The 21,984-nt window shown below is 36.3% G+C and overlaps 1 protein-coding gene across 1 annotated transcript in view; it reads left to right on the plus strand.

Moving 5' to 3' along the window:
* DNAH7 (dynein axonemal heavy chain 7) overlaps positions 1-21,984 on the plus strand; it is a 248,143-nt gene that overhangs the window by 97,730 nt on the left and 128,429 nt on the right. The window contains exons 26-31 of the mRNA XM_089915967.1: positions 1,364-1,466; positions 1,587-1,714; positions 8,762-8,974; positions 11,517-11,615; positions 15,801-16,049; positions 18,651-18,800. Of these exons, the coding sequence (XP_089772093.1) occupies positions 1,364-1,466; positions 1,587-1,714; positions 8,762-8,974; positions 11,517-11,615; positions 15,801-16,049; positions 18,651-18,800 (942 nt within the window). The remainder of the gene's footprint in view (positions 1-1,363; positions 1,467-1,586; positions 1,715-8,761; positions 8,975-11,516; positions 11,616-15,800; positions 16,050-18,650; positions 18,801-21,984) is intronic.

Consider the following 21,984-nt stretch of genomic DNA (forward strand, 5'->3'; position numbering starts at 1 on the left):
GTCTCTACATTTGTGATGCTGAAACAATTAGAATAAAATAAAAGAAAATATTATAATGAATAACATATGAAGAAAACATTTGAGTGAACAGTAACTATTTTAATCATCCTCTATCATGATATACAACCTTGTTGTAATGATTAAAGAAATAAACAGCAAATCTAAAAGATTCTATGTGTAGTTTGAATAGCCACTATATTCCTAAATGCTTAAAGAAAAGTCTGGTATGTGCTAAGTTTTCAAATCTATATAATGATATTCTTAATTCTTTGATATAGATTCATATACTTATAATATTAAATTTGATTATTGCTAAGTATTGATCATATGGACACTTTGTGTTAGGATCATGCTGAATAATGGGGGTACAAAATAAAAAAGACATAGGTCTTACTATTAAGAACCTCACAATCTGTATAACTGTTTGAACATGTGACTTCATAAGCATTCTGTTCTGTGATTTCTAATCCTTTTATTTTATCGTGTATTAGATTTCTAAGTCATAGAGTCTTCTCTAAATAATGAAAATGTACTACTCTTTGATTGCATGCCATTCATGTTTAATCCAGTGTTTCAATAGATTGAACTGTACACAAATCCAAGGTCAGCCGCTATTAGATGTATGGCATTGTACTAATTATTGATACTTAACATCTTATGTGATATAGCCTTAGTTTCCTTGCATAAAAGATATATACAAAGTGCCGTGCATCATGCCTGGCATATACTAGGTACTCAGTGAAACACACATACATGCATATGCAATCTATAGAATGTACATTCAATGCATATTTTTGCATTGATTTTTTAAAGTTAGTCCACATTTGGACTCAGCTACTCAAGCTTGATTTTCCAGTTTTTCCTTATGACCAAATGGCACATACTTATGAGGTATCTGTGAGTTAGAACTGCAAGCTAGTGCCTCAAACGGTGTTAGCTGGTCATTAAGGTGCTCAGGCCGGAGAGTAGTCTCATTGGCAACAGAAGTCATCTTATTTAAAGGATTATTACAATCCATTCTATGGAGTCCATAAGGAAAAAGCAAATAAAATCAGTTTGTAAATAAAAAGTAAGAAAGGCTATGAAATTATAGATATACCTCTAAATGGCAAAAGATATACACAGAAAGTAAAAAAAAAAAAATCAATTGGAAAATTTTCCAGTTGATTGAACTCTTTGTTCATGCAGAATAATGAATTGGTAATAAAAGAACAAGCCGCCTTTAAAGCTTTAAAGATAAGGGTGAATAAGCAATTTCCTTGATAGGATATTAAATCCGCGAAAAGATGAGGTGAAAATAACAAATTTCAATGTAATATTCAATCAGATAAAATTGAAAATTTTCATTGATCTTTTCTCCCAGGGACTGTTATCTTGTGGAGCCTGGGCTTGCTTTGATGAGTTTAACAGAATTGATTTGGAAGTACTGTCTGTGGTTGCTCAACAAATTCTTACTCTCCAAAGAGGTAATGGACTAGTTTATCTCTGCATTGTGTGAAAACAGTAGAAATATAGGAGGTAATGAATGGCACCAGTCCCATTTATATGTGGAATTGCTAAGTCATTTCATTCTTGATTACTCACAGGTATTAATGCAGGTGTGGATTTACTAGTGTTTGAAGGAACTGAACTAAAACTTGACCCCACGTGCGCTGTCTTTATAACAATGAACCCTGGATATGCTGGGCGATCAGAACTTCCGGATAATCTGAAGGTACAGAAAAGGCAATTATATCATCGATTTCCTTTCTGTGATTAACACAGTTAATATATAAAAAGAAAGCACATGCTGTTCTTGAATTTTATGTAAAATTTTTGCTTTTAGATGTTACATTTTAGACAACTGTTTTAGAAAATAATTTTAAAGCTTTGAGTACTTTAAAAAAATAGCTATGCAATTTCCAAAACTTCTATTTTAAAATTCGTGGTAATTATACAAATTAGAAGACATAGGAAATATTGAGAAAGGTACCCATTCTACTGCTTACTATATTGTATTCCTCAATTTTAAATGCTGAAATCAGAAAATTGTGAATTCTGAGGTTTTTTTCAAGTTAATATTATAATATGAGCATTTTCCTATCTTTATGAACATAATTCAAACTGTAAATAAATTTATTGAACTGTGCTTACTGTTTGACATTTAGCTTGCATTTAGTTTTCCTTCATTATAGATAATATTGCAATGAGCAATTTTTACTTAAGGCTTTTCTCTATTTTAAGATACTTCCTTAGGAGAGTCATAAGACCAAGAGCTGTGTTGCTAAATTGCCTTCCAACAGAGGTTGAAACAATTTATATCCTATATCAATTCTCAATTCTCCTTAATACCCAGCAGTAGTTTTTTGTAAGAACAAAACAGTTTGCTAATTGAATAGACTAGAATCTTCATTTAAAAAACAAACTTCTTTAATTATTCGTGAAATATGACATTTTCCCCATATCTTTGTTAGACATTCTATATCCTTTTCTGGTGAATTGCATGTTTATGGCTAGCACATAGAGAGAAAATGTTGAAGAATAATGCAGTGATAATTGCGGATCCAAAACCAAGTCTTCTGACTCTAAATCCTGCATTCCTTCCACTATCCACATTTTTAGAACGACAGCTTCTCAGACTAGTTGAGGTACTTTTCCATCGAAAACACTTTTGATTGGACTCACTGCTGCCAAGTATTTTTGTGGTATTTTTATTCCATACACTTTTATATGTTAGACGTGATGTTTTAGTACTTTGCCTTTGTGAAGGATGGTGTGACTTAAAAATAGAAACTGGTAAATCCTCCTTCATCAAAGAAGCATTTTGCAACTTTTTATTGGGATACACATTTGGAAAGCTCTTTTTGTAGCAGTACTTTTATTCACTCATGTTTTCCTTTTATTCAGTAGGATCAATCTGAATACATAAATATTTGTAAAGGCAAACATCTGTGAGTAGCTAATCATAAAAAGCTGGGACCAGTATTAGTTGAGTCTGTTAATGCCCCATGCAGACTTTTCCATGTTTTATTTATTGTGAGTGTTGAAACAGTGTCAAAATATTCACCTTGGGGTTCTTGGGGTATTTTCCTTCTATTTTAGGCCAAAAACTGCTCTCAAATTCTGATAGCTTTTTGTTGTTTTCGTTGTTCCTTTTGTGCAGTCTTCTTGGTTAGAGCTGCTATAGAATATCTGTTTTCAAGTACATATGGAAATACCTAACAATTTTGAAAAAAATGTCTTAGTCTGAAATGAAAGAGAGATAGATAGATAGATAGATAGATATACTATTTTTTAAAAGCCTGCTGAGGCCCAGAGAGTATTATCATCAGTCTTAGAGTCATCCTCGACGCTTCTCTCTTCTTCACGCAGTGATTCAGCCGGTTACCAAAACCAGCAAAATCCTATTTCGTAAGTCTTATTACGCCTGCTGCTCCCGTCCAGCCCCACGGCCACGCCTTGCTCCCAGCCCTCTTCAGTCTTCTCTTGTGTGTCTTATTGCAGCAGCTCACCTGTCACCAAGAGTCCCTACTGAAATTCGTTATAATGAATTCCCCATTGTAATGCTACCTGTGTTGTCAGAAGAAATCTAATCATATAATTTCCAGACTTAAAAAACCACCAGGCTCCTTTTGCCCACAGGAAAAAAAATTCAAATTTCTTGGCCTGATCTGCAAGAGCTTTGGCATTAGACCCAGTTGCGTCTGTACCACCAGCTCCCTGCATCTCCCTGTCACACAGGCCTCACTAGCCTCTGAAGGTCCCATGCCTTTGCACATGCTGTTTACCCTCTCTTGAGTGCTCTGCTGAGCCACCACTGTCCTGCCTGACAAATTCATACTCATCCTCTAAGCTAGCAGTCAGCCACCGAACATACATACAGTTCAGATAAGACCATCTGGGTCCAGCCCCTGGAGCTGGCAGAGGTTTACAGCTGCATCTTTCTATCCTGCACGTGTCCATGGGTTCTACAGGGACTCCTGTTAGGTCTCTCCGCTTGGAACTCCTGAGACTTTGAGTGATGGAATCTGTTTCTCCAGTTGTCATTCCCTCCACTCTGCGTGGATCGCTGGTGGATGATTCCATGTAGATTTTGCTGTTGGAGAGCTCTCACTTTGCCAGAGGGAATCTTGGGGAGGACTTAAAATGGCCCCAACTTCGCTCTCTCTCTCCCTTATCGTGTATATCTCATGCATCTTCTGTCCCAACAGACTGTGGGAGTGAAGGCCACTGTGATCTTGCTGCCCCAGGCTACTTTTGCTTTCTCAGGCATGAGTCAGGCACCAATCTATATTCCCCCCCAACAGGGTGATACCCATCAAACTCTTACTGAACTTGGGAGTGAGGAGGGGGGCTTATGCAGACTCACAGCATAAGGAAACCTCCCTTCGATGGAAGTCTTTTTACAAATCCTCCCTCCTTCCTTATTCTCTCAAATGCTTTATGATCTACAAGTAAATGGGAAGGTTCAAGAATTGTGTGTATTTCCTTTGTAAATTATTGGGCAGATCATGCATACTTCGGTAACTGCTATGTATCATGTCATGAAGAAAGACTCAAGTTTTGACATCTTGTACATCTAGGTAAAACCTGCATAGTAGAGCAATTTCTTAAACACATCTCCCCTTTAGAGAAGCTGTATTTAATATTAAAACTATTCTGAAGAATCAGTAATCATTTCAGAATAGTTAAATGTTAGAAGCAATGGTAAAATAGACTTACCCTATTTTTTAAATTGAAGTATAGCTGATTTACAATGTTGTGTTACTTTCTGATGTATAGCAGAGTGATTCCATTTATATATATGTATATGTATGTGTGTATTTATATATCTTTTTCATATTCTTTTTCATTATGGTTTATTACAGGATATTGAATATAGTTCCCTGTGCTATACAGTAGGGCCTTGTTGTTTATCTATTTTATATATAGTAGTTTGTATCTACTAATCCCAAAGTCCTAATTTATCCCTCTTCTCTCCCCCACCCATTTCCCCTTTGGTAAATGTAAGTTTGTTTTCTATGTCTGTAAGTCTGTTTCTGTTTTGTAGATAGGTTCATTTGTGTCATATTTTAGATTCCACATATAAGTTATATCATGATATTTTTCTTTCTCTTTCTGACCTACTTCACTGAGTGTGATAATCTCTAGGTCCATACATGTTGTTGCAGATGGCATTATTTCATTCTTTTTTATGGCCGAGTAATATTCCATTGCGTATATGCATATATACCACATCTTCTTAAACCAGTCATCTGTTGATGGGCACTTGGGTAGTTTCCATGTCTTGGCTATTGTAAATAGTGCTGCTGTGAACATTGGAGTGCATGTATCTTCTTGAATTAGAACTTCTGGGTTTTTTTCCCAGATAAATGCCCAGGAATGGAAATGCTAGATGATATGATAAATCTCTTTTTAGTTTTTTGAGGAACCTCCATACTGTTTTCCATAGTGGCTGTACCAATTTACATTCCCACCAACAGTGCAGGAGGGTTCCCTTTTCTCCACACCCTCTCCAGCATTTATTATTTGTAGACTTTTTAATGATGACCATTCCGACTGGTGTGAGGGGGTACCTCATTGTAGTTTTGATTTGCATTTCTCTAATAATTAGCGAAGTTAAGCATCTTTTCAGGTGTCTGATGGCCATATGTATGTCTTCTCTGGAGAAATGTTTAAGTCTTCTGCTGATTTTTTGATTGGGTGGTTTGCTTTTTTTGTTATTGAGTTGTATGAGCTGTTTGTATATTTTGGAAGTTAAGCCCTCGTTGGTTGCACTGTTTGCAAATATTTTCTCCCATTCTGACGGTTGTTTTTTCGTCTTGTTTATGGTTTCCTTTGCTGTACAAAAGCTTATTAGTTTGCTTATTCCTATTTGTTTATTTTTGCCTTTGTTTCTATCGCCTTGGAGACTGACCTAAGAAAATGCTGCTATGATTTATGTCCGAGAACGTTTTGCCTATGTTTTCTTCTAGGAGTTTTGTGGTGTCCTGTCTTATATTAAAGTTTTTAAGCCATTTTGAGGGTTTTGTGTGTGTGTGTGTGTAGGATTTGAAGGCACTGTTATAATGTCATTGATTTACGCGTGACTGTCCAACTTTTCCAATACACTTGCTAAAGAGACTGTCTTTTCTCCATTGTATATTCTTGCCTCCTTTGTCAAAGATTGACTGTAGGTGTGTGGGTTTATTTCTAGGCTCTCTGTTCTGTTCCATTGATTCCTATGTCTGTTTTTGTGTTGATACCATGCTATTTGATTACTGTAGCTTTGTAGTGTTGTCTGAAGGCTGGGAGGGTTATGCCTCCAGCTTTGTTCTTTTTTGCTCAGGATTGCTTTGGCAATTCTGGGTCTTTTATGGTTCCATATAAATTTTAGGATTATTTGTTTTAGTTCAGTGAAAAATGTCATGGGTAATTTGATAGAGATCACATTAAATCTGTAGGTTGCTTTGGGTAGTATGGAGAATAGGCGTATTCTAGATCTTCTGATGTCACAAAGTCAGTAACATGATCCATAGCTTTCCACAGAGTAAGTAGCATGAAACACCCTATTAGTACAGAGAAAAAAAATGAACTAGATCCTGAATCCTCCATTTCACTCAACTAATACTTAGCTAATTCCTGAAGAGGTCGCATTTATGAAATCTATTTCCAACCCTTAAAGGAAGAAATGGTAAGAAGTTATTGCTTGAGATTTTGTTGTTGACGTTGTTCCAAAATGTAGTCCTTTGGAAGCATACTCTAGAAAGTGTATGTAATTCCTTATGTACCACCCTTCTTCGTCCACTCTATAGGACAGAAGCAATAAAATAACTATTCTCAGTCATTTATTTCTGCTGAGGTAAACATGGAGGGTAATACTCACATTGATTACATGTACTGGAATTTATTCAAACCCTGGCAGGTTACCTGGATCTATACCCTCCCATTTTTTTTTTTTTTTTTACACTCAAGAAAGTATGCCATTGGTTAAACCAGAATCCAAATTAATTTTTTAAAGCACTAAATTACCCTTAAACCTACTGCTATTACTGAAAAATTATTTCTGACAGATCCCAAACCGTATCATATCAGTATTTCACACACTCTGTTTGAGAATCAATGAATGAGAATGTCTACCACCATAACAGTTTAGGCCTAAAAAAATATTTTGATGAGGATGCTTTTCTCTGTGATAAGTAAGAATCCATGATAACTCCTTGAAACTTCTGTACCGTACTTTATTTTTTGTTCTCTTGGCCACTGATATGTCTGTTTCATTGTGTTCCACAACCACTTTGCTAATAGTGCTAAGAGAATGTGAATAGGAATTTGTAAAGTACCTGGTGTGTCAGAGACCTGACACACAGACCTGGATGTTGATCCCAAGCTAGTAGCAATTTGTACTATTGTAGAAAGATTGTATCACCCTAACCTAGCCATTGACCAGCTAACTCATTTGTTCATTCATTCATTCTCTATTTTATTCATTAAAAAAAAGTTGTTGAGAACCTACCCTTTAAAAGAGGTACCATGTGTATAGTAATTCTCTTGCAGTCTTTTTTCCCAGGTAGGTAGTGGTTTAGAGCACTTGCTTAAGCTTCTCTGTTACAAATTATTTGCTCATGCTATATACTTTTAACATTTTATTCTTGCCTTTCTTGAATGGTAACCTTATTGATAAAATAGCAGTACTAAGGCCTCTAGCTAGTAATTAATGTAACACATTGGAAGGATCTTGCTTGATGTAAATCTTTTATTCTCAACTTTAGTGTCATTAACAGCTCACTTAAGTAAAATGTCCTCATTTTCTATCTGCCTTGTGTTTTCGGTAATTCAGCTAATTCCCAGCAGGTATTTATAAACTGCCTGAACTGTCTGCATTATAGTAAATTGTCATTTACTATAATTATTATTCACTATCTGAATATGATTATCATTTTTCTAGAGCACTGTTGCTCTCCTGCTTTAGTACAAGAAAGCCATGTTTTCATATATGAGCTATTGAAGCAAATCCTGACACATACTAACATTTTAAACTTAAATTTTCTTATTTATTCTTTTAAAATCTATTCAGTTTTCTATTTACTTTCCATCACAAAACATTTATTTGTCCCACAATATTTAAAATACTATGAGGAAAAAATTATCTTTAGAATTTGGAAAACTGATTTGTCTCTAGTAATAATTATCCAGGACTTATTTTCAGTTTCTTCCCTTTATTATGCTTGGTGAAAGACTGACATGGTGACTGCAGACTCAAAAATGTTAAAAAAAAAAAATCTCAAATTACACCATTTATGTAACATAGTCTTGTTATTAGGGGTTACCTGATGAGACCCAAATCATTTAATTAATTAGATGCCAGAGAGCTTCACTTGAAGCCCAGTCTCCCAACACCAGGCACTTTTTCACCAGCCCAGATGAGAACCCCGGCTCTTGGACATCCCAGCATAGTCTGCTTTTTCCCTATAGCATGTTACTTCCCACAAAAAATAGAACGTAATGGATACTTAACACTTAAGTAAATTAATAATTCACCAAAGGTCTAGGTATGATAGAAATTGGAAGCGTTCTCAAAGCATAATTTAAGGAAACATATTTACATAAAAAGTTAATGATCTAGTTATTATATACAATAACAAGAAGTCACATTTTAAAGTGTTTTTATCTATATGATCTGGCTACTGTAACTTAATATTATTGCAGAAAAGCTATAACACTGTAACATGCTATGAAGGAAAGAGTAGGCTTATCTCCATGATGGTCTTTTTCAAAAAGCACCTTTTCTCCCCTCCCATAGGCACTCTTTCGGACAGTAGCAATGATGGTGCCTGATTATGCCATGATTGCCGAAATAGTCCTGTACTCCTGTGGCTTTGTCACAGCTCGGCCACTGTCGGTAAAGATTGTGGCTACATATCGCCTGTGTTCAGAGCAGTTGTCATCACAACATCACTATGACTATGGAATGAGAGCCGTGAAGTCAGTGCTCACCGCAGCTGGGAATCTAAAGGTAAAAAACTCAAGTGGCTTCTTACTCATTCATTTCCTGTTTATAAATCTCAGGACCATGTGTCTTCACAAGAGTTACACTAACTGGTTAGTTTCATCAACTGAAAAAAAGTTCAGTTATCGTACTAACATAATTAATTATTTGCACACGTGAAAAAGGACATTTTATGATTTGTAAAACCTTAGACATGTGATCAGTGATTTGAGTTCCATTCCACAATTTTAACTGTATGAAACTAGGTTCTACTAAGGAGTAAAATTCCTTGCTGCTGAGAAATACTTTGAAAGCATTTATATATGAACATATATATTGAATAGCTTTAAAGGAAATAATCTATGTATAATTAATAAATATATACAGAAGCCCCTAGACATTGTTACTTAATATAATTACACAGTTGCAGCCAACTGTAGACTAGCAGTAATAGATTGGCAATATAATGTTTGCATTTTAAGATGGTATAAATCATAACTATATTGATAAAAAGTCAAAATGTTTGAAGACTTGGGTAATTTTTCATTGAAAGTCTTTTGTAGAAACATAAAATATAACTGTACATTTGTTCTTTATCAAAGTAAGCAAGATAGGCTATAATTAACAGCAAAATGCAAACTGTGGCTTTGGAGCTTATAAAATTTTCATGTTCATGACTGCAGAAGAAAAAGATTTTGAAATATATCTTGTGTGATTAAAAACAATGGCATGCATTTTAATCTTCTATGATAATGTTACCAAGAATTCTGATATATAGTGGTGATATTCTGTTTCACATTAGCCTAACATGACTTCAAGTCATTGTGTTTTTTTTGTAATAAACAAATGCAACTAGAAGCAACAATTTGTATTAACCTGGCATGTCATGATTACATTGTGGTCAGATAATGGGAAAGAAAATGCATTGTCCTAGTATATGTCATCACTGACATCTTGACTATGGAATTGAGCTATTAAAGTTATGCAGCAAATGAATCCTATCATTCTTTGTCAAAAGGTAATTGAAAATTGTTGAATGTGTTGGCTTGAATATTTTGAAGTTTGTTTCTATTATATCAAAAAGCAATTTAAACATTTGCTTTAAGATGATAGCCTCTCAGATAACAAAAGAGACTTCTGACACTTCATAATTTACATGTGGTTAGGTTGATCCAAAGTCCATATGAATAGGACTAGCTTTGGCTTTGGAGGCCCTGGAAATTTAGAGCCAGCTAACCTTGATTGCCAGGCATCACTGACTTTGTAAGGTTAAAGCCAGTTAAGTAGGAGCATGGGATTTATTAGAAAGATTCTAGAGAAAAAGAAGAGGATTCTGGAAAACTAAATGCATGATGGTAGGAGAAACTTTGGAGTAAGATGTTGAATAAAGTATAGAAGCTGGGAGAAATATTTCTGAGTTCAGATTTTTTTGTGAATTATTGAACCATCTTATGGACATGAGCAACAAGTTGAGGGTTCAACCAGATTTTTTAGTAAACTCTGGGTTTACCCCAGATTTTTTAGAATTTAACATAAGTTTTCTGAAGCACCTTCTACTTAAGTGACTTAGTGTATTAACGAGCCCTCTCCACTCTGCCTGGGGATCACACTCAAGCGCGCTGGTACTAATAAGCATGCAGCCAGCAGGCAGCGTGCTGCTCTGCCCTCCCACCTTCTATCAGATGAACTGTTCCTCACCCAGAGTCAGGTGGCTTGTTCCCAAAACTCCCTGAAGCCAGTCGGACATGTTACTGTCGTTATGTCATTTAATTAATTGTCAATGAAATTGATGGTATATGAGCATGAAAAGAAGAGTTTTGTTTTTATGAAAACTAAGTTCATTGTTTAAGAAAGACTCAGTAAAGATGAAATGCTAAAAAAAATGACTTTGAATTAGGTATGGATAAGAAAAGTGAATAAAACTGGGAAAAAACCTTAAAAATTTTAAGGATGCTACACTTAGATTGTCTCCCAAGTATCTCTGAAGAGCATGATCATCTTTAAAACACAAAACCAAAACACAACAAAACTGGACAGAGCAGATGATTCATTATTGATGCGTTTTTTTTCCAACAAGAAAAATGGTCCAAAACTCTACCCTCAGAGAAAAGGTCTTGGCACCAAAATATGGGCAGAGTGAGTGAATGTTTATATGTTTTAAATGTAAGTGCATCTTTTAAAAATGATTGCCCATCTTTAATGATTATTTTCACTTTACCAACCCACTGCTGGTCTTGAATGCATAGGACAAGCAAGCTCTTACCCAATATAGAGGCAACGGCAGCTCCCAAACTATATGGAATTCATGGCCAATAGCTTTTTACCCAGGGCATCTGTGAAAAAGTGGTCAGTTCAACTTAGGTTTTCATTATAAACTGGTAGAAAATTCACCAAGTATAATCATCAGTTTCTAAAATTAGTAACAGTCCAATTAAATGAAAATAAGTAAGAACAACACTTTTGCATGGGCTTAAGTTGCCTCTGGGGCCTGGTGTTCGTGTGTGTGTGTGAACATGTAGGGGGTGCAGTTAATAGCTGCAGATATCATTATGAGCATATTTTCTTTCAGCTGAAATATCCAAATGAAAATGAAGAAATTCTTCTGCTTAGATCTATTATTGATGTAAATCTACCAAAATTTTTATCCCATGATTTACCACTCTTTGAGGTAAGAACATTTTATTATTACAATGTATCAAAACTCTTCTAGTAATGTATTTATCAAGCGTCCATGGTTGCAACTCCCTGTGAGAAACTTCCACTACAGAAAACGATATGGCAAAGAAAAACATAGATCATTCTGTTTTATTTGAAGTGTGTTAGCTAGCTTTGTTGTTTTGGATAACTTTTTACTCTTTTTTTTTTTTTTTTTTTTGCCATACGCGGGCCTCTCACTGTTGTGGCCTCTCCCGTTGCGGAGCACAGGCTCCGGACGCGCAGGCTCAGTGGCCATGGCTCACGGGCCCAGCCGCTTCACGGCCTGTGGGATCTTCCCGGACCGGGGCACTGAACCCATGTCCCCTGCATCGGCAGGCGGACTCTCAACCACTGCGCCACCAGGGAAGCCCCCTGGATAACTTTTAACAACTTGGGATTTTTAAGTTTCACCTTTTCTGCAGAATATAATAAGTACACAAAAGTTACAAAACATGTTTGCTTATAAATTTCACCAAAATTTCCTCCGTGGAGGAAAGTAATTGGTCTAACACATCACTGAATCCCTTGCACAGAATGGATACTTGGTAAATGTTTGTCAAATTAATGATTGGAGAAATAAAAAAAATAAATAAGCTTAATTTCTTTAGACGAGTACAATGGCTTTTATGAAATTCTTTTTTCAGGATAATTTAAGAACTAGGCTTAATAATCTTGTTGCATTTTAACAATTAAATTATAAGTAGTTGAGAAGAGCTATTAGAATGATGGTTAAAGTTCCTGTTTTGTCATGTGATATCATTCTTTTCCTTTTCCCATTCTCAGAAGAAATTGGGGGAGGGCTTGGGAGCGGGCTGCTGACACATGGTAGATGTTGCTCTCTCTTGTGCTGCCTTGAGGTATGGGCAGTTAGCTTCCAAAGTTTAAAGACTGAAGTCGTAAGGCTGTCATGGGGAGGGTGGAGACGTGACACTGCCACTGTAGTGTGGTCCAGTGTCGTTACCTATCCATAGCAACCATGTTTCATCACTCTGAAAGGGACTTCCCTTAGTATTTAGAGTTGACAGTGCTAATGTTTTGCAGATCAAATCTACAAGGGATAGGTTCAAATTTTCGTCTTAAAAATTTCCCTCAGTTTCTTTGGTACTAGTACACTGTACAGATTTTCCAGGAGTAAAAGCTATATTTATTTTTATAAAGTGGAAGTATACCTCACCTAGTTGTATTCTTATGCAGCTGTGTATTCATTCAGTGAACATTTATTGAATAATATTAAGAACAATATTTCTTAAATGGAGCGCAACTGGCATTTTCAAATAGGACAGTTCCGTGTTGTGAGAGACTGTCCCATACGCTGCAGAACACTTGGCATCCCTCCTCCCCCAGTGTCTCTGGACTCTCCCAGTGTGAGAACCAGAAGGACAGCTGCACATATTCCCAACTCTCTACCTGGCGGGAGAGTGAAGGGAACTGGTCTTTGCTGAGAACTACTGACTACCAGATATGATCTGGAATTATCTGCTTCTTTCAAGGTTAACCATAAATAATTTGAACAATCTGAGAAGATATTTTTGTTTACTTAGCAAACACTATGCATTCACAATGGACCAGACCTTATTCTAAGAGTTTTATGAATAGCAACTTATTTAATACTCATAAGCAGCTAACGGGGCAGGTGCTCTTGTTATCCCCATTTTACACGTGGTGTAACTGCAGCACAGAGATCATAAGTAACTTGTATTCATGGCCAGTATATGAGGGAGAGGGGGTTCCAGCCGCTCAGCTAGGCTGTAGAGTGATCTTAAAGACCCTACTGCGTTGCCTTTTTCTCTCCTTTGCCCCAAGGAAACTTACTGCTCCAGTGAACTGGGATCAGTTTATCCATAACAGGATTTAAAGGATTAAATTTAGGGGTGATTAAACTGGTAGTTTGTCAGTTCTAAGGTATAGCTTGAATGTATGCTTTCATATTAAGCGCTTCCGAATTTTCACTTTTATCTTCAGAGTAAAATGAAGAGTTGTATTTCTCACATAGGTTGCTTTAATACTTATGAAAAAGCCTTAGCAGTTTATAAAAGGATGTTTCTTAGACCTTGAAATCAACTCTGTATATTCATATACACTAAATATGGAAGTATAATTCTTTCCAATCATACATTATATGATTGTATTCGTTTCCTAAAGCTGCCATAACAAAGTACCACAAACTTGGTGGCTTAAAACAATAGAAATTGATTTTCTCACAGTTCTGGAGGATAAAAGTCTGAACTAAAGTGTTGGTTCCCTCTGAAGCCTTCAGGAAAGAATCCTTCCTTGTTTCTTCTTGGCTTCTGATGGCTACTGGTGATCTTTGGTGTTCCTCGGCTTGTCATTACTTCAGCCTCTGTCCCCACCACTAGATGGCCTTCTTCCCCGGGTGTCGTTGTGTCTGTGTCTTCCTCTCCTTTCTGTTATAAAGACACCAATCACTGGAGTTGGGCTCCAGTATGATCTCATCTTATCTAATTACATCTGCAAAGATCTTATTTCCAAATAAGGGGACATTCTGAGGTTCCAGGTGCACATACATTTTTGAGAGAAGCTAAGCTGATTAACATACTACCCACTACAATGATTAAAATACCATTGAACTAATTTTTGTATATGGTATGAGGCATGGATGGAAGTTCATTATTTTGACAAATCCAGGTACTCTAGCATAATTTGCTCAAGACTATTTTTTTTAATCTTTACGGGATTGCCTTTGAGTCTTTGTTGAGAATGAGTTGTTCACATGTGTGTGGGTCTATTTCTGGTCTCCCTATTCTGTTCCATTGATACATTTTTGTATTTTTATACTAATGTGACCCCATCTTTATAATAAGCCTTCAAATCAGATCGTGTTCATCCTCTAACTTTTTAACTTAAAAAGATGTAAAACTGCAACATCTCTGGAGGAAAACAAGAGAAATCCCTTGTGAATTTGGAATAGGCAAAAATTTCTTAAATACAACACCGAAAGCACAATGCATGAAACAATAAATTCATAAAATAGACTCATCAAAATTTAAAAGTTTGCTCTTTGAAATACACTGGTAAGAGAATGAAAGACAAGCTAGAGACTAGAAAAAAATTTGCATATTAGATGTATGATGAAGGATTTGTATGCAGAATATTTAAAGAATGGTCAAAACTTACCATGAAGAAAATAAACTGATTAAAAATAGGCAAAAGATTTGAACAGACATTTCACTAAAGAAGATATACATATGGCACACAAGTACATGCAAAAAATGTTAATCTTTGGGAAATGCAAATTGAAGCCACAACAAGATACTGTTACTTGTTACTATGGCTAAAATTAAGAAGACTGACCATATCAAATATTGAAACTCTCATACACTGCTTGGGGGGATGTAATATAATAATACAACAACCTTGGAAAGCAGACAGTTTCTTAAAACGGTAAATACACACTCACCGTACTATCCAGGTATTCCACTCCTCATTATTCGCCCAAGAGAAATGAAAGCATTTGTCCATACAAAGACTTGTATACACATGTTTATAGTAGCTTTATTTATTCCCCAAACTGGAAACAACGAAAATGTCCATCAACAGGAAAATGGATTTAAAAACTGGCACCTCAATACAGTGGAACACTTCAATACAATGGACTATTGATATATGCTGTGAAAGGTGTGAATTTCCAAATCTTTATGCCAAGTGAAAGAAGCCAGACAAAAAATAAAGTAGTACCTGTAATGTGTAATTTCACCCGTAATAAATTCTAGATAATGCAAGTAAAAATAGTAACAGAAAGCAAATCAGTGTTTGTTGGTTGTCTGGGGATGGAGACAGGAGGTGGCAAGGAGAGGAGAAAAGGCCACAAGGAGACTTGTGGCTGTGATTGGTATGTTGACTATCTTCATTGAGTTGGTGGTTTCACTTATCAAATTGTACCCTTTAAATATAAACAGTTGATTGTATGTCAATCATACCTCTGTGAAGCTGTTAAAAATACTGGACTATTACTCAAAGGCTCTATTTCCATCAATGTTAAATACAAGGATGTGAGAAATTTTATCAAGTCTATGTATGTCTACATGTCTATATATATATATGTATATATACATATACACATACATATATATAGAGAGACAGAGAATATGAGAATGTATAGATAGATAATGTAAATCCCCAAATCATCTACCATTAGGGAATTACTTCAGATTTGTTTCCTGGAGTGAAATTACCAAAACCAGATTACAATGATTTGCTGGGAGCCATCAAAGACAACTGTGACTCCATGAATTTGCAAATGACCAGATTCTTTTCTGAGAAGATTCTTCAGATATATGAAATGATGATTGTGCGTCATGGCTTTATGATTGTTGGAGAACCATTTGGAGGAAAAACCAGTGCATATCGCGTCTTAGCTGGAGCACTAAATGATCTATGTGAAAAGGTAAGTGTGTTATTAATGCATTAATTTATTGATAATCAGCTTTGTGCAAGATAGAATGTATGGTTATTTAAAAGGGTACTTTAATGCAGCAACTTAAACTTATGAAAATACAGAGGAAATAAAATTAGAAAAGTAATACAAAGCAAGTAGGAAGTTCAGTATACAAAGGGTATGCCACAGATTTGCCTCTAGCCCTTTTGTTTCTTTTTTTAAAAGAGGTTAATCATAAAGATAACACATTCATTATAGAAAAAAATCTGAAGACATGAAAAAACCTGACAGTTTTCTCTTTTATACTTTCTTAGGAGAGTAGTTTTTATTTTCTTGCTGTTTAGATTTGTAATGCAAACTTGTTAGTGGCTGCTAGTGGTACTGAACTGAAGTGTGTGTGTGTGTGTGTGTGTGCGCGCGCGTAAGCATGCGCATGCATTATATAATACATGCATATGTAAGTATAGTAAATAATGATGATTATATTATTCAAAATTCCTGTCCTACACATCTCAGTTTGGTCTACTTTGATAGGCTAAAGGAGTGAGGCTGTTTTAAATTCTCCAACTAATATTGCATTTCTATCTACTTACCCTTGTATTTCAAATAGTTCTTGCTTCATATATTTCAGTGTTTGTAGCCAAATGGGATTTGTGATCATTACATCTTCATTGTGGAGCCTCCCTTCAGCCAGTATAAAATTATCTACTTGTATTATCTGCCTTGGATCCCCTGTGTCTAATTTCAGTATTGCAACCCCTGCTTTCTCCTTGCATATATATTTGCCCATGTCTTTAATTGTGACTCTGGCTGTCACTGTGATTTATTTTTTATGGAGAGTAATTAGCTTTAACTTTTATTTTCTCCAATTTGATGGCCTTTATCTTCTCATAGGGGAATTTTAATTCGATTGTATTTATTATCAAACAAACTGATATGTACTTATTTCTGTCATCTGTTCCTTTATGGTTTTATCCTTTCATGCTGTTTCCTTTCTTCGCCTCCCTTCCTTTCCCTTTATCCTTCCTGCCTTGCTTTCCTCAGTTTTTGTTTGCATTTTTCCTATTTTGTTGTTTTACTGTTATAGGGGCGAAATTTTTGCTATAAAAAATAAGTCTCTAAAAGAGCCAAATGTGGTGCCACTCAAAGATTAAAGAAGATGAAGGTATGAGCATGTATTCTGGTCCAATATAAAGCCTGAAAGTGATTCATTATCAGGAAATTCTAAGAGTGACATTGTGGTAATGTAAAAGGGGCAAGGCTCCATAGCCACTGCTTGCAAGCTGTAGCTTCACACTAGCTTTGTTGCATTTGGGACAAACACCTTGCTTTAATGGCAGCAACTTTGTTCTGACTAAGATAATAGAACTTTCCCATGCTTCTGAATTAGGGATGACACATCGTTATTCCCTTTCTGGGCACAGAGAAGAAAACACAGACCTTGAGCTTTTTTTTTTTTTTTTTTTACTGCTTCACATTATTATTGCCACATGTTTTCTTCAGTTTGGTACTTCATGTCCCAAGTTCCAGTGGTGGTGGACAGAAAGCAGTGTGGGAAAGAGTTGGACTTGTTCTGTTATAAGTTGAACTTGTTATGTTATATAAAAAAGAAATGATTGTGAATAAGTAGAGCACAGGTGATTTTTAGGGCAGGGGAACTATTCTGTATATATTGTAATGGTGGATACATGACATTATGCGTTTGGAAAAATCCATAGAAGTGTCCAACACAAAGAGTAAACCTGAATGTAAACCATGGGCTTTAGTTAATAATAAAGAATCCATATCAGCGGAGGAACTGAGGAATTGAGGAATCATAACAATGTACCACACCGATGCAAGGCTTTAATAGTAGGGGAAACTGTGTGTGAGTGGCGGGAAGATGGAGGGAATATATGTGAATCTCTCTATATTTTCTGTTCAATTTTTCTGTAAACCCAAAGCTACTCTAAAAAAATAAAGTCTATTAATTAAAAACATAAAAAAGCCTATGCCCCAAGTGTATTAACATCTCTTATTAATTCCATATACCAGCTTTCAAGGTTCTGGTGGAAGCTATCAGCTTACCAATATTAATTTTTTCACAACGTGAGAATGGTACATATTTGCCTATATTTAAATCATTTAACTTTATCTCAGAGAACGTTTTGTAGTAAGAATCAACCACTTACAGCCCATGGGCCAACTTCAGCCCAAAGCCTGTTTTTGTGATGCCAGTGAGCTTGGAATGGTGTTAACATTTTTAAGGTTTGTAAAGAAAAGCAGAAAAGAATATGTAACCTGTTGATCTATCAATAGTAAATATTATATGCTTTTGACCAACATTTGGTACTTTATTCCTAAGTATCCTATGAGTTCTTAAATCCTATTGTAAATGGTATTTTTAAATTTTATTTTTCACTTGTTCATTGGCATTATAGAAAATACAATCAATTTTTGTATAATGACTTTGTTTGCTGCAGCCTTGTTAAATGAACTCTTTACTTCTGGTAGTTTTTGTGTGGAATCTTTAGGATTTTCTACATGCCCAATCATGTTTTCCATGAATAATGACAGTATTAGTAGTCTTTTAAATAAATAAATAATCTTTTTTTTTTTTTTTCTATTAAGGGGTTAATGGAAGAAAACAAGGTTCAGATCACTGTTTTAAATCCTAAGTCTGTCACCATGGGTCAGCTGTATGGGCAGTTTGATTTAGTGTCCCATGAGTGGTCCGACGGGATCCTCGCTGTCAGTTTTAGAGCATTTGCTGCTTCATTGGTAAGTGCTAACACTTCTCAATGCTATGAAGAGTTATGATTTTTTTCAGTTGTTTCAAGTAAACATTTGTATTTGTAGCTCAAGGTACTTATTTAAAACACATTACTGGGATCCTTGAGGCGCCGGCCGCCGCCCCAGCCAGTGTCTGAGCCAAGCCCCCGCGTCCTTCGCCTCCGTGTGCCCATGGCCTTTAAACTGCCAGTTCCTCAGCTGGGGGCGGGAGCGCTGAGTTTCCCGCTGGGAGGTAAAGTGGCTCCCCTTTACCTCCCAGATGCCGCAAGGAGACAGGCCTCTGGGCACTAGGTACGCCATCCTTGCCCTACACGTGCTGGGGTGAGGCCCTCGCGAGGCCGAGAATGCGGAGCGCTTTCCCCTGAGTGCAGTGAGTGGGGTGTGGTGCCTGTCTCTTCTCCCTCCACGGATGAGAGAGTTGAGACAAGGAAATTTTATGCCCTGCTTGATATAAATACAACTGGATATAAACTTCAGGAGGCCAAAGTACATCATCTCTCTCATTCACTCCTGTATCTTGAGCATTTAGTACTGTGCCAGGCATATGCTTTGCTTTTACCATTTGTCCTACGGTTCTTTCTTTCCGGTTTTTGTTTTTAAGGATAGTTTTTAACGTTTGTTACATTGGTGGATTTGTTTTTTGGTTTGGTTGCTCTCTTCTTCCTTTCTTTCTTTTTTTTTATTACTTTATTTTTAATATTTAAAAATCTTTTTCACCTTAGTAACTTTATTTTATTTTATATATTTTTCTTTCTTTCTTTCTGTTTTTTTCTCCCTTTTCTTCTGAGCCATGTGGCTGACAGGGTCTTGGTGCTCCGGCCAGGTGTCAGGCCTGAGCCTCTGAGGTGGGAGAGCCAAATTCAGGATATTGGTCCACCAGAGACCTCCTGGCCCCACATAATATCAAGTGGTGAAAGCTCTCCCAGAGATCTCCATCTCAACACTAAGACCCAGCTCCACTCAACGACCAGCAAGCTACAGTGCTGGGCACCCTATGCCAAACAACTAGCAAGACAGGAACACAACCCCACCCATTAGCAGAGTGGCTGCCTAAAATCATAATAAGGTCACAGACACCCCAAAACCACCACCAGACATGGTTCTGCCCACCAGAAAGACAAGATCCAGCCTCATCCAACAGAACACAGGCACTAGTCCCCTCCAGCAGGAAGCCTACACAACCCACTGAACCAGCCTTACCCACTGGGGGCCGATGCCAAAAACAGCGGGAACTACGAACCTGCAGCCTGCGAAAAGGAGACCCCACACACAATAAGTTAAGCAAAATGAGAAGACAGAGAAATATGCAGCAGATGAAGGAGCAAGGTAAAAATGCACCAGACCAGACAAAGAGGAAATAGGCAGTATATCTGAAAAAGAATTCACAGTAATGATAGTAAAGATGATCCAAAATCTTGGAAATAGAATGGAGAAAATACAAGAAACGTCTAACAACGAACTAGAAGAACTAAAGAGCAAACAAACAATGATAAACAACACAATAAATGAAATGAAAAATTCTCTAGAAGGAATCAATAGCAGAATAACTGAGGCAGAAGAACAGATAAGTGACCTGAAAGATAAAATAGTGGAAATAACTACTGCAGAGCAGAATAAAGAAAAAAGAATGAAAAGAATTGAGGACAGTCTCAGCTACCTCTGGGGAAACATTAAACATACCAACATTTGAGTAATAAGGGTCCCAGAAGAAGAAGAGAAAAAGAAAGGGACTGAGAAAATATTTGAAGAGATTATAGTTGAAAACTTCTGTAACATGGGAAAGGAAATAATCAAGTCCGGGAAGTGCAGAGAGTCCCATACAGGATAAATCCAAGGAGAAACATGCCAAGACACAGATTAATGAAAGTATCAAAAATTAAATACGAAGAAAATATTTTTAAGGCAGCAAGGGAAAAGTAACAAATAACATACAAGGAAATCCCCATAAGGTTAACAGCTGAACTTTCAGCAGAAACTCTGCAAGCCAGAAGGGTGTGGCAGGACACATTTAAAGTGATGAAAGGGAAAAACCTACAACCAAGGTTACTCTACCCAGCAAGGATCTCATTCAGATTTACAGACAAGCAAAAGCTAAGAGAATTCAACACCACCAAACCAGCTTTACAACAAATGCTAAAGGAACTTCTCTAGGCAAGAAACACAATAGAAGGAAAAGACCTACAAAAACAAACCCAAAACAATTAAGAAAATGGTAATAGGAACGTACATATCGATAACTACCTTAAGTGTAAATGGATTAAATGCTCCAACTAATAGACTGGCTGAATGGATAGAAAAACAAGACCCATATATACGCTGTCTACAAGAGACCCACTTCAGACCTAGGGACACATACAGACTGAAAGTGAGGGGATGGAAAAAGATATTCCATGCAAATGGAAATCAAAAGCTGGAGTATTTATTCTCATATTAGAAAAGAATACACTTTAAAATAAAGACTATTACAAGAGACAAAGAAGGACACTATTTAATGATCAAGGGATCAATCCAAGAAGAAGCTATAACAGTTGTAAATATTTATGCACCCAACATAGGAGCACCTCAATACATAAGGCAAATGCTAACATCCATAAAAGGGGAAACTGACAGTAACACAACCATAGTAGGGGACTTTAACACCCCACTTTCCCCAATGGACAGATCATCCAAAATGAAAATAAATAAGGAAACACAAGCTTTAAATGATACATTAAACAAGGTGGACTTAATTGACATTTAAAGGACATTCCATCCAAAAACAACAGAATACACTTTCTTCTCAAGTGCTCATGGAACATTCTCCAGGATAGATCATATCTTGGGTAACAAATCAAGCCTTGGTACATTTAAGAAAATAGAAGTCGTATCAAGTATATTCTCTGACAATAATGCTATGAGACTAGATATCAATTACAGGAAAAAATCTGTGAAAAATACAAACATATGGAGGCTAAACAAAACACTACTAAATAACCAAGAGATCACTGAAGAAATCAAAGAGGAAATCAAAATATACCTAGAAACAATTGACAATGAAAACACGATGACCCAAAACCTATGGGATGCAGCAAAAGCAGGTCTAAAAGGGAAGTTTATAGCACTAGAATCCTACCTCAAGAAATAAGAAACATCTCAAATAAACAACCTAACCTTATACGTAAAGCAATTAGAG

Source organism: Delphinapterus leucas, chromosome 8 (genome assembly GCF_059928025.1).
Source record: "Delphinapterus leucas isolate spDelLeu-1000000601 "Yukka" chromosome 8, BTC_Dleu_Yukka2, whole genome shotgun sequence".
Taxonomy (NCBI): Eukaryota; Metazoa; Chordata; class Mammalia; order Artiodactyla; family Monodontidae; genus Delphinapterus; species Delphinapterus leucas.